This window comes from Callospermophilus lateralis, chromosome 2, assembly GCF_048772815.1.
Source record: "Callospermophilus lateralis isolate mCalLat2 chromosome 2, mCalLat2.hap1, whole genome shotgun sequence".
Classification (NCBI taxonomy): domain Eukaryota; kingdom Metazoa; phylum Chordata; class Mammalia; order Rodentia; family Sciuridae; genus Callospermophilus; species Callospermophilus lateralis.
Genome location: NC_135306.1, coordinates 11,942,849 through 11,957,038, shown reverse-complemented (window position 1 = coordinate 11,957,038; position 14,190 = coordinate 11,942,849). Strand labels below are relative to the sequence as shown.

Sequence of the window (14,190 nt, the reverse complement as noted above, 5' to 3'; positions counted from 1 at the left end):
TTTATACACATAAAAAAATATTTACTGAATGACTGCAATGAGTCAAATCTCAAACCTTACGGAGTTTACATTTAAAGAGACATGGAAACTCTGGAGTCTCCAGTGCCTTGACAAAGTGTCTTCTCCAACACCGCGACCCACCCTCCCCATACACTCCAGGAAGGGACCTGAAGACCAGGTAAAGGATTCCTTCTGACCAAAGTGACCAGCTTAAAGTGAATCGAGTCTACCCTGGCTCAAGGGGAGAACCTCTGACTACACTAGGTCAAGAAAATCAAGTCCCCATCTACATTGGCTCAAGACAAGTGAGTTCCCATCCACACTGGCTCAAGGTGAGTGAGTGTCTACACTGAACAGGACAGGGAGGCACAGTGAGTGCTTCAGGCATTGGAGAGGATGGCTCCTGGGCTCCAGCATTTTCCTGGAGGCCTCCCTCTCAAACAAACAAACAAACAAACAAATAAAAACTGCTTTTTAAAGAAAATCTTTGAAACATCAATTTTATTATACCATTTGTGGAGAAAAATTAATTTAAGAATAAATTTCTCCCAAAGCAAGGGAGAAAGGCAAAGAGCAGGGAAGGAGAAGCGTCCCAGGGTAAAGTCTCTGTGATGTGTTTTGCGGGGGGGGGGGGGGGGGGGGGGGGGGGACAGAGAAGACTCCTGGTGGGTACAGATGCGCTCCTGCCTGGAATCCGTGCAGAGACGCCTGAGCCATTCAGCACACCTCATTCCCACACCATGATTCAACATCCACAGAGCCCAGGTCTTCTGGCTGTCCATCGGTTCTGTCTGGGCTCTGCATTTCCACTGGAGTCACTCTGTTCTGGAGGCTGGCCAGTGGAAGCAAAGTATGCAGCACAGTTACTGAATGCATTTGGTGATGCTCCTCCTCAGCCTCTTCCATCACCTGCTGCTGTCCTGGGATTGCCCTGTGGAGGTGTCTTGGGAGGATGAGCTGCTGGGCACAGAGTCCTGCTGGGAGGCTAGGCTGGGGGTTTGTCCACATGGAGGAAGCAGAGCTGGATGGCAGGCACACTGGCATTCCAGGTCCCTTCTAACCTGGGATTACTTGGCCTCCTCAATGTAATAGTCTATGAACTGAGACCTCTGGAACTGTGAGCCCCAGAGAAGCTTTTCTTCCTCCAAGCTGTTCTTGTTGAGTGTTTTGGTCATAGAGACAAAAAAAGCCAATCAAATCACAGCCGTACATCATTACACCCAGCTTGACAAATGTACGTGTGTGCGCGCGCGCACATGTGCTCACGTGCTGGGAGCTAAATCGGGTCTTTGCACATGATGGATTAGCTCTCTTCACGTGCACATTCCATTTCTGGTGTGGGAGCTTCCTGGCCTAACAAGCTCTCAATACTGTGGCATGGATGCTGAACTGTAACAGGAATTTTGGAGAGATACACACATTCAAACCACAGCATGAGATAAACTAGAGCTCAAGGAGTGGGTCCCCACTAGATGTGCCCTGTGTGAGCGGAGTCCTTCAGGTTGCACTGAAGGACATTAGACAGGAACTCGGATCTTGATGAAGACAGAAAGATCCCTCCTGGTAAACAAATTCATAACCAAAGTAGCTAGGGCTACTTTTGTTTTCTACAAGATGTTAGAGAGTAATGTATCAAAACACCCCAATTTTATTCTATGGTATTATATGAATATCATAAAAACACTGTGAAATCAGTAACTGAGGGGAAGGGGTTGGAGAGGTACAGCAACGGCATCATTAGATGGCTGAAGTCATGGTACTATAGATTCACATCACAGTGGCATCTCTTTCTCACATTAAATGGAAGCCCCAAGAAATACATGTAGAGAATGCCCCAAATGAGAGGTAAGGGAATTAAAACGTTTCACTATAATCATCAACTAAATATGAGAGGATATGATCATATAATGAAGCAAGTCACATTGAATCAAAGCTTATGCTCTCTCCTTCTAAGAACGCAAGCCAAGCTGAACCAAGGCCCACCTGGTCTCTTTATAAGACACAAACCACACTGAACCCAGGGCCCCGATAAACAGCAAAGCCCCACACATGTCAAAACTTCTATGCTATAAGCACTTCTCCTAGCCTATGAACTATCTTAAGTGAGAACAGAGACTGGATCTTATTTAATCTTGGATGCCCAGTGCCTACTATAGAACTTCATACCCAGGAGTTTTTCACTTAATGTTGGTTAATTGTTTTATTGGCTGATTGGGTTGGGGTGGTGGTGGATGTATGAAGAGAGAGATGGACAGATAAAGCACTAGTTGGAGACATGGATGGATGGAAGGAAGGAAGGAAGGATGAATAGTTAGATGTATGGTTGTTGGCAGGCTGATTGGATGAATGGCTGGGAGGATATAAAGTGTCTGATAGTAATAAATTGTAAGTGTATTAAAAAAGAAAAAATAAATATACTGTAATTGTAGCAGTGTGGTGTTATATTAGCCAAGGGAACAAACAGACTCCACCTGTATGATTGTCTGCTTAACGGCAAAGGTGATACTACAAGCAGTAAAGAAAGGATTCCTTTTTCAGTAATGGTGCTGGAATAATCAGTATCAATATCAGACAAAAATAATTATAATTTACACCATGAATAAAAATTATTTCCAGAGGTATCATAGATATAAATATAAAAGGTAAAATGGCCTTTTAGAAAATAACATAGGATAATATATTTACATATTTGGCCAAACAAAACACAAAAATTACTGACCATAAAGGAAGCAAATAGTCAGATTATACTTAAATTTTAAAAAAAGTAAAAATGCCATGACTCTAGTGGCACTAAGAACACAAAAACAAAAACATGAAAGAATTATCATTCTTCAAAATATATCTGAAATCCTGTCCCTTGTAGAAAAACGAATGGAACTGGTCATCATCATAGTAAGTGAAACCAGGAACAGAAAGACCAGTGTTGTGTGTTTTATTTCATTTGCAGAAACTAAAGAGGAAAAAAATGACCTGAAAATAGAAAAAAAAATGACTATTAGGAGCTAGAAAGGGGACTAGGGCAGAGAGAGGATAGAGGGAGGATGGACACATCAACACAGAACACCTGCAGGTCTGGAAATACCACAGCGAATCCCATAAATTTATATATGTATACCAATTAAAACATGTTAATATTATAATAAGAAGCATATATCATTTAGATGGTGAAAAGCAACTCTCTCTTCCTTTCTATCTTCAGCAACAAAATCAAATCCAAACGTCAAATCAAGGCAAAAAAAAAAAGGAGAAAATGCAACAGAGAAGAAGAAGATTGGAATAGCTGCCTCACCAAGAAGATCTCCAAATGAGCAAATTCCAAAGATTCCAAATTCAGTTGGTGTCCAAGAAACATGAATTAAAGCCAGGAATAATGGCACACACCTGTAATCCCAAAGACTTGGGAGGCTAAGGAAGGAAGATCACAGGCTTGAGGTCACCTCAGCCACTTTATGTGACTTTCAGCAACTTACTGAGATCCTCTCTCAAAAAAAAAAAAAAAAAAAAGGCCTGGGGATGTAGCTCGGTGGTAAAGCACTTCTGGGTGCACCTGCTCCCCCCAAAAAAAAGACATAAAAAATAAGATCATCATGAGATACTATATCACGCCTCTCAGCATAGCTAAAATTTAAAAGATGGTGGTTGGCCACAGGGGGACTTAGTGTTAGAGTGCTTGCCTAGCATACACAAGGCCCCAGCACCAAAAATAAAAAAAATAAAATTTAAAAGACTAACAAATCAAGTCTTGCTGTGTATTTGAAGCACTAAAAACTTCTCTTGCTGTAAATGGGAATATATATCCGTGAAAATCCTTGAGACGCCATTGGGTTATATCAATATATTCCTCCCAACCAGCATCTCCATTCCTTGGCTCACATATAAGTAATTCCACTCCCGAGAATATACACACTTAGCAAAAGATATTTATACTAATATTCACAGGAGCTGGATTCTTAATAGATCAAAACTGGGAGAAAAATCCTAAATGTCAATACTATCATAGGTTTTTTGATTATGGTATATTTATATAAAGGAATTTTAAACAGAAAAAAAATGAACAAACCAATACACAATAAACCTCAGTGAATGTCACACAAACAAAATGTTGAACAAAGTAAGTCAGATGAAACTGATAAACTGATTTAAATTAAAACTTTTCTCTTCCACAGTAGACACCCCAATTGCACATATTATACAGAGTAAGTTGGAACATTGGCCAAGATACTTGCTAAGATAGTGTTAAGATCTGATGAGACATAGATGACCCCTTTCAGCTGTCTCCTTATGGACATTTACCCCAGTTTTTCCACTTGAGTCACAGATTGACCAGGTATGGTAGTAGCAAGCACAGAGCAGCATCCCAAGGCGACTGACAAGAGGAACACTCCTGGAGAGTCTACAAGAAGAACAGAAATCTCACATGAAAACAGTAGTGCACCTTCTGTCTTTAGGGATTCAGGGACAATTAGTCTCTGTTCTCGCTAATAACAATCTGAGGCCTCTGAACCTGGTAAATATTCCCCCATGGGCCACTGCAGGGCTTTTCAGTTCCATTTATTGTGACTCCAAAAGTCTACCTTCAGTTGCCTACAACCCTGAATTTCATTTCTATCCCATAAAAAGAAGAAGCTGTCCCCACAGATCAATAGCTTCTGAGATTTGCTGAGATCAATTGGGTAAGTAAGTATTCAATCAGATAGACCAGAATTCAAGTCTGAGATTTTGCACTTACTTGCTGAGCTACCTTGAACAAATTATTTAAATTGTTCTCTTTAAACCTCAAATAAGTGTCCTTATTTATCTTAGAAAACAGTGAAAATTCAATGAGAAAAGCACTTTTAATGCAGTGCCTAAGCAGGAGGTTAACAATCAATGCAGGCTTAGTCTTTTTGCTATTGCTATTGCTGTCATTGTTGGTGCAGTGAGCAATGACATGTTTCGCAACTCCCCCCTTAGCTAATGATCAACAGAGGCAGGATTTACACCAAGGTCTGTCTTCCCCGAAGTGTGCACTCTTGAGCACTAAGTCATTCCATTCTCTTGTTACATGAAAAACAAAGATTCAAGAGCATGGAATTCAATGGAAAATCAAGAGGCAGCTACTTTCCCTCCTTCTGAAAAGTTAGAGCTCTCCACTGCTCTTTCTCCAAGCTCCTTTCAATTTTCCCCCTGCAGATGCATCTCAGAGAGGTTTACCTGGAGTTGTGGTGGCCAGGATGCGACTCCACAAGTCTTGAGTAACTTCAGAGCTCTAAACTCACTGTGTCAGTAACTCTAAACTTTGGAAAGACTACGCAACCAATGCTGTTTGACTCAAATGACTCGTGGCTCCCTGCCAGAGGGCCAAAATCTTTCAAGTAACTCATCATCTTATTCCCCACTGTCCAGCCACAGTGGCCTTCCTGTTTTGGTGGGACCCTTTACTACCTTGGGACCTTTGTATGTATATGCTTCTCTTCTTTCTTCCACTCTTGATATAGCTAATTACCACTTCAGGTTCCAAAATATATTTAAATTTCTCAAAGGAGCTTTCTCTGAACTTAGTCTAACAGATGTTCCAAGTATACTTTCTCAATGGTATCACCATAGCAGTCCTTTTTGATGGAAATCAGAGTTTCTGACTGTACATTTACCTGTTTGTTTATTGTCTCCCCAATTAGCCTGTAAGCACAAAAACTGTACTTTTTTGATGAACCTTAACTATTCAGTGTCCACAGGCCTTGCTGGCATTAAGTAGGCAATCTAATATCTAAATGCAGGAAACACTATGAAAACAGTGCCCTAGACCCTCTGTGGAAGCATTCTAAAAATAGATCTATTCTGCAAGGTCACATTCTCAAAATAGGAAACAAATATCTCTAGTACCTATGAGAAAACTGAGAGTTTCCCTGCTTCCAGGGATGGAATTGAATCTTGGACTAAATTCCAGAATTGGTAGAAGATCTTAATTTTAATGTTGCATAATAAGGGGATCCTTATTAACTATATGATCTTAGGCTATATAATTTGTCTCTGTTTCCTGATCTGATAATGTGGGGAAAAGATACATTGCACATAGCTTATGTGGATCAAAAAGATACATTGCACATAGCTTATGCCACTGATACACAGTCTATATATCATAAGTAGTTTTTTATGATAAATATCTTCACTCCTTCAATTGTCTTTGTCTTTTTTTCAACATCCCCCTTGTGAAAATAATTCAGAATCATCCATATCTTGGCACCCCTTCTCTCAGTCTTCTTAGGTTTCCAAGGAGTTCTAGGTATTCTGCCATTTGAGAAATACTCTAGAGATTATTTCTATGTTGATAGAGAAAATCACCTTAATTCTTTCCTGTTTACTTTAGAGAATTTTAATACTTGTATCCTAAGGAGGCAGCCGGACAGGTGAAACCACTTTTACTCTAGGGCCCTGATCCAGCACTTACTGTTCCTTGGACAAGTTTGGAAACTCTTGAAAACACAACCCGAATCCATCCACTTCATGCTCTCTGTTTGGGTCCTACAATTGTTTCTTTACAGATCTCCCTGGGACCCTTGTGTCCCCACAGTCTTTCTGTACACAGTAGCAGAATGGTCTCTCCATATCATAAATCATTCACAGTCTGCTGCTTGACACCCACACACCCCACCATCAGATCTCTGATTGTACTTAAAATAAAATACAAACTCTCGAATCTGCGTGGCCCAGCCCTACCTGCCCTGTACTGCCTCCTCCACCTCCTCCTGCCCTCCTGCCTGCCCCCCTTGGTGCATCTCTCTTGAGCCCTTACCTTCCTCCTCCTTTATCACACGCTGGCATTCACTGTGACCAAAATGCTCTCCCAACCAATTATTTATGTGGCTGGCTCCTTCCCATCCATTCCTCCACGGTGAATGACTTGCTGATCACTCAGTTCAAAGTCATGTGCCACCCACCGTGGCATCCTGTTTTCCGCACCTGCTGACAGCATGACTTCTTTGACTAGAATGTTGACTGCATGAGGGAAGGGATCTTGCCGTATTCTGAACCACCATCTCTCTGGCACCTAAAGGAAACAGTGACATATAAGTACTCAATGCACAGAGAGTGAATGGATTGGTTCTGGAGGTCTCAGGAGAGGTAGATTAGTCCAGAGACTGTAAATTAGAAGTGCCAAGATTTTAACCTTACCTCATCTTCTTTCTAGGGGACTCAGTTCCTTTTCCAAGATCTGAAATGTTCCCCAAAGGCGCATGTGTTGAAGGTTTGGTCCCCAGCAAGGTGCTACTAAGAAGTGGTGACAATTTCAAGAGATGAGATGTAGCGGGAAGTTTTAGGTGGTGGGGGGCATGCTTTTGGAGGGGATTGTGGGACCCCAGTCTCTCTGTTTTCTCTCTTTTGTGTCCTGGCCATACGACGAGAGGGTTTGTTCCACTGGCCACTCCCCACCATGCTGGCTCTCTCACCAGAGTTCCAAATGCAATGAGGCCCAGGGCTGTGGACTGAAGCCTCCACAACTGTGGGCCAGACAAACCCTTTCTCAAAACTTTAAGTCAATTGTCTCAAATATTTGTTGTCTTGACAATGAAACCAACAAAGTGGGCCTAGCAATAACCACTCCATAGAGCTCTTGCATTTCTCAGTGGGAGGATGCACAGCCCTCCATATTCTGGTGTCACTGTTATTTTATGCCTTTGTTTCCATCAAGGCAATACTAGAGCATGGAAAGGTTTTAAAGGGTCATTTTCTATTTCACTCTTTAGTTACACCACAGCATGAAGACAGGAAACCACACCAGTGTTTCTGAATTTTACCTCCTCGGCCTTTCTGAGCATCAGGGAGAGCAGTCTCTCCTCTTTGGCATCTTCCTGGTCATTTACCTGGTCACCGTGGTGGGGAATAGTCTCATCATCCTGGCAATTGGCTCTGATCCCCACCTCCACACCCCCATGTACTTCTTCCTGTTTAACTTCTCCCTCACGGACCTGTGTTTGTCATCTACTACTGTCCCCAAGATGCTGGTGAACATCCAGGCTCAGAGGCACACCATCCCCTATGCCGGATGCCTGTCCCAAGTCTGTTTCTTCCTGTGGTTCATTGGTCTGGATGTTCTCCTCCTGGCAGTGATGGCATATGACCGGCTTGTGGCTATCTGCCATCCCCTTCACTACACCACTGTCATGAGTCTCAGACGCTGCATCCTGCTGGTGGCCTCGTCCCTCGTCCTTGCACATTCCTACTCTCTAACCCACACCATTCTCTTGGCTCAGTTATCCTTCTGCCAGGACAACATCATCCCTCACTTCTTTTGCGAACTTCTTCCACTCTTGAAGCTCTCCTGTTCCAACACCTACGCCAACCAGTGTGTGCTGATGTACTGGGGAGGGGCTCTAACGGTCTTGATCCCCTTGCTCGTCATCATTTCATATGCCCGCATCGTGGCCACCATTGTGAGGGTCCCATCAGCAAGTGGGAAGTGGAAGGCCTTCTCCACCTGCGGCTCCCACCTCTCTGCAGTTTGCTTGTTCTACGCGTCTGCTATCGGGGTGTACTTCATTCCCTCTGCTGCTGATTCCGTCGGCAAGGACAGGATCGCGGCAGTGATGTATGCTGTGGTGACCCCCATGTTGAACCCCTTCATCTATAGCCTGAGAAACAAAGACATGAAGGGTGCCTTGGGCAGACTCCTGAGCAGGGGGGCACTGCGATCTCCATAAGGCCAACAGCGTCCCCTTAGTAACTCAGTAACTCAGGGCAAATCCACTTGCAGCAAATCCTGAGTCTCTATTTGCTAGCTTTTCAGCCCCAGGCAAATTAAATAATCTCATTGAGCTGCAATTTCCTCATCTCGCAAAAGGGGGTGGTAACACAATGTCTATCATGCAGTGTGTCTGATATATTTGCTGGTCCCAGGTCTTAGGCTTGGAGATTCATCGTCTTCAGCAAGATTCAACATATTGCATTGAAGTAATTATGTTCATCCTTTTCATCATTCTAAAGAGAAGATGGAGACTCTGAGAGGTTAAATTACTTCCCTGAAGTTATACAGCTAATTAGTGACAAAGCCAGAATCTGAACCCAGATATCTGATTCCAAAGCACATACCCTCAATGATGACCTTATGCCGAGGTGGGCATGAAATCTACATATTTCTCTCAGCCATTCATTTTCTTTTCCTGCTTCCTTCACATCATGCACATATGCCACTCCCATCAACAATGTCTCCAAATACTACCTTGACTGGATGATGGGGCAATGCAAAGGAGAAGCTAGAGAAGTGTAAAATCCCAAGAAGATTCCAGTATTACCCAAGCCCTCTGTTTGAGTGTATGTATCTGTTTAGATATTCTGGAATGACTTAAAAATCAGGCCACATGAGTAAAGATTCTTGAGCAGGTTATTCTGGACTCCAAGTTTCTTTTACGGAACCATCCTTTGACACTAACATTCCATGTTTGGATCTATTTCTAAGCAGAACATCAATTCCATCATTGTAAGTGCATTATTGCCTCTCCTTGGGATACATGCAGATAACCTCCAGAGGATTTTTCAACAGCTCATTAGAGAAATTTTGGCATTTGCCATACATTTTTTAAATTTCTTTCCTGTGTAATTGTCACACAACTGAGGCCTCATTGGTGAATTCAGATTTTTAAATAGTTTTTTTAAATGTCCTCCATCATCTGGCTAGATTGGAAGGACAAATTCCCCTCAGTAATGTGGACAGTGGTCACCCCATGTCCAGCCCTTTCATTTTCAGTCTGAGAAGCAGGAATATGGAGGGAGCCCTGTGAATCCACTCAATGCTAGGCAATGCTACAAGGAAGACCAAGGAGCAGCTTGAAGTCCTGGGATTCAGTGCTGGCTTTGCTCTGAATAAAATCTGTGGCAGCTGCATAATGACTGAATGATGCTGAGCCCTGATTTCTGCATTTGTTTAAAAAAGCGATTGGACTACAAACCCCAGTTGTAACAGTATTTAGAGGTACAGTGACCAGAACTCAAGATGGGAACTCATAAATTAGAAGCCAGCACCCTGATCCACCCCTTCCACAGTAATGTAACTTGAGGCAACTTCATCTCTGTGAGTTTTGGGGTTTCATGCTCTGTGCTTCCAAATGGAGAAAACTAAATTAGGTAATGAACACCCTCCTTTGTCCCATTGCTCACTCTGTCCCATCTCTTGATTGCTTTGGGTAAGCTCAGCAGGTCCCTCCCTGCTTCTTCTTGAGAACAAGGCTACTCACAGGGAGGAAACGCTTCAGTGTGTAGCCCCGAGGGCAAAGCAGCCCCTCAATGAACACTCCTGGGAGAGCCACCTAGATTCAGCACTGCCTCCTTCTAGAGATAGCTGGGAAACACTGAGGCTCTCGCTCCAAGTTGTGTCCTGCAACCTGAACTTAGCAACAGTAGAGACAGTTTGCCCTCCACCTGATATTACCTGTCTTAGCTATGAATTGATTAATAACTCAGGTGGGAAAGAAAGTGCTCTTTGCTGAATTCCCTCAAACACTCTCAATAATCCAAAACTCACAGCTCCATCTCTTAGGGGCTGGGTGATTCTACAGGAAGTTGTTTAACTTCTCTTGAGTTTCATTGTCTATCAAAAGAAGGTAAATATAAAAGTTTTTAAGACTTTGTCATTTAGAGAAGTTTTGTTCATAGCAAAATTGAGATGCAGGTATAGATATCTCATGGCCCCTGCACATGGATAACCTGCCCCATTTTCAATGTCTTCCCCCAGAATGATGTTATCTATTACAGTTGTTGAACCTGCATTGATACTTTATCACCCAGAGTCCACACTTTATATTACGGTTCACTCCTGGTGTTGTGCATTCCATAGGTTTGAACAAACATATAAAAACATGTGTCCACAATTATAGTATAGTACTGAGCATTTTCACTACTTTAAAAATCTATGCTTCTATTCATCTTTCTCTACCGCTGATGCCTGCCATACTAATCTTTGTAGTGCCTACATCATTTTGCCTTTTCCAGAATATCACATCGGGGATGTAGCCTTCTCAGACTGGCTTCTTTCACTTGATAAAATGCTTTATGGTTCCTCCAAGTCTTTTTAAGTGTTGATAGTTCATTTTCTTTTTAGAGCTCAGTAACATTCCACTGTCCAGGTGTAACAGTTTATCCATTCACCCACTAAAGGACATCTTGATTGCTTCTAAGCTTTGGCAATCATGAATAAAACTGCTATAAACATCTATGTGAATGTGTTTTTGTTTTGAAAGTGGTATAGTCACTGGTATATGAGCCCAGCTTGTGAGAGCTGCAGAGCTGGTTGTACCCGGCAGAGCTGTGGCAGTTGAGTTGTAGACAGCTTTGGGGGCAAGGTTTCCCAGAGCCTTGGGGACACAACCCCTGCCCAGAAAAGCAGCGTAAGGGGACACAGAGATGAGAATGGGGGGAACATAAGGTTAAGAGAACAATTCTAAAAAATGAGCTCATGTGCTGACCCCACACATGCTTTCTTTGCCAAAAAGTAATCTGCTTGCAGCCCTGCCTGGCCGAGTAGACAGGATATGTCACATTCCTCAGCAAATTGAGGCAGGGGCTAAGGTCAGGCAATGTTGGTAATAAATAATAGGGGTCCAGAGAAGATGATGCTGGTCATCACTGGTTATCAAACAGAAAACAATGGGTTGTTAACCTCTGTGAGTACTCCTGGGCTTTCTGGGCTGCTAACAATTAACCCCCAAGTCCCTGCTCTCAGGGGCATACCTGGAGAAAAAAGAGGCAATGATTAAAGGAGACTCTGGGGTCTGTAAAACAGCAAGACACACCCTCTCCTGCGGACTTCCAGCTCCAGGTATGCCCCTTTTCTTTGGAGAATTCTGTCGCTATCACTTTCTTAAATAAAACTAGCTTGTCTCAGCATTTCTCAAATGTTTAATCTTTAACACTTGGGAACAAAGCTCCATTCCTGATCTCCAAGACTGGTAGCAGCAGGACCTCACCCCACAGGGTCTGCAAGCAAACACGTTAAGGCAAAAATGGTTGTTCTTGAGTCTTAAAGTTTTTTAATTACTTAGGATGTTACCCCTTTCTTCTTTCCTATTTCTTTTGAACTGGGGATAGCTATCCTCTGCCTGTCTCACCACTTTATTTTGGAGACATATCACAAGTTCAATTTTACATATTCAGGTGGAAATCAGTTTGCCTTAAGATGAATCACACCTTGAATCTCACCTATATTTTATCAAGAAAATGTGGTATATGTATACATACACAATGGAATATTACTCGGCCATAAAAGGAATGACTTTGCCAGTATACAGATGGATCCGGAGCCTATCAAACTAAGTGAAATAAGCCAATCCCCAACGCCCCCCCCCCCCCCGCCCAAAAAAAGAGAAATGTTCCCTCTGATATGCAAATGCTAACAAACAACAAGAGGGCAGGAAAGGAAGAATAGAAATTCATTGGATTAGACACAGGGGAATGAAAAGAATGGAAGGGGGATGGGAATAGGAAAGACAATAGAATGAAGCAGACGTAACTTTCCTGTGTGCGTATATGAACACACCACAGTAAAACTCCACATCATGTGCAACCACAAAAATGGAATCTTAATTAGAAAATGTTATATTCCATGTATGTACAAGATGTCACACTACACTCTCCTGTCATGTCTATCTAAAAGAAACAATCAATAAATAGTATTTGAATGAGGCTAGGATTTTGAGTTGATGTTGGAATGACTTGAGACTTTGGAAGCTATTGGGATGGGATGATTATATTTTGCATGTGACAAAGACATAAACGAGGGAGTTACGATCTGAATATTTGTGTGTCCAAAAATTCATATGTTGAAACAATCACCAATGTGATAGCTTCAGAAGGTGGAATCTTTGAGAGGGCATCAGATCCTGAGGGTGGAGCCTTCATGAATGGGATTAGTGTCCTTATAAAAGAAGCCCAGAGAGCTGCCTTGCCCCTCAAAACCACTGAGGACACAGAAAGAAGCTGCCATCTAGAGTGGCCATGATCAGACATGGAACCTGCCAGCACTTTGACCTTGAATTTCCCAGCCTACAGAACATGGAGTAATAAAACTTCTGTTGTTTATAAGCCACCCAACTTGTGATAGTTTGTTACAGCAGCCTAAAAGATATTCAGGAAGGTCAGACTAGACTTTTGTGATTTACATTTTCTAAAATCCCAACATTTAGTTTTCAATGTGCTTCTCTCAATGATATGTCAATAAATAATTGCCTAAGCAATGAGGCAATTTAGTCTTCCATTCATTCTACCAATATTTACTAAGTTTCTATTGTGTGCCTGGCACTCTGCTAGATCTGGGGCTATCTTGAAGAAGATCAGAAGGCACCTTGCACCTGCCCTCCTGGAGCTTATGTAGTCTAGCAACACATCTTCTCTTGTGCACAACAGAACACACAAGGTAACAGATTTCATGCTATACTATAAGTTCCATGAAAGCACAGATCTGTTCCATTCTCAGGATTTAGCCAAATAAATGAAGAAACCGTAAGTGAATGAGTTCATGGGAATGTTGAATTTAAAAATAGGTTTTGACCCACAGAGGAGAGGAAAGAGATTGAAAAAGGAAGAGAGGAGAGCACAGAGAAGTACTGGAGAATGAAATCCACCAGATTATCTGGACTCCATGTGCAAATAGACCACAATGAACCTGCTTATGTATATAATTATAATGCATTAATCAAAGTAGTAATAATATTACAAGAGAGATCAGCAGAGCACAGCAACAAGATCGGGGGAGAGAAAGGGAAGGTACTGGGGAGTGAGATTTGTAAAATTATGTTACATGCACACAATAAATATGGCATAATGAATCCCAGTATTGTGTGGAATTAAAACTCCTGTCATTGATCCATTGATCTCATTTATTTTTCAAGAGGCTCATCTCAAATCAAGGTATTGAGGTCATTGTTGTCACAGCATTTGTAGAGAGGTGATGTGATATAATTGAGAAATGCCCCAATTTGGGGGGAAGGAGATCTGACCCTGAATTTAGCCCATTTATTTTGTGTGATATTTTAACAAATTTCTTAGCCTGCTCCTTGGTTCTTCTAGTTATGATTTAGGATTTGATGAAATTTAAATCATAACATTAGAAAGATTAAGTTATATGACCTCCACGCATAATAGGCACTAAATAAATATTTAAGGTCCAGGTCGAATTATCAAATGTTTATTGCACATCATGGTTGAGCACAGTTATAAGGTTAG

General features: G+C 42.1%; 1 protein-coding gene across 1 annotated transcript; it reads left to right on the top strand.

Moving 5' to 3' along the window:
• The first annotated feature begins 7,736 nt into the window (after positions 1 to 7,736).
• On the top strand, positions 7,737 to 8,678 carry LOC143385307 (olfactory receptor 1G1-like). The gene has a single exon (XM_076840729.2). The coding sequence runs from the start codon at positions 7,737 to 7,739 to the stop codon at positions 8,676 to 8,678; it is 942 nt and encodes a 313-aa protein (XP_076696844.2).
• The last annotated feature ends 5,512 nt before the right edge of the window (positions 8,679 to 14,190 follow it).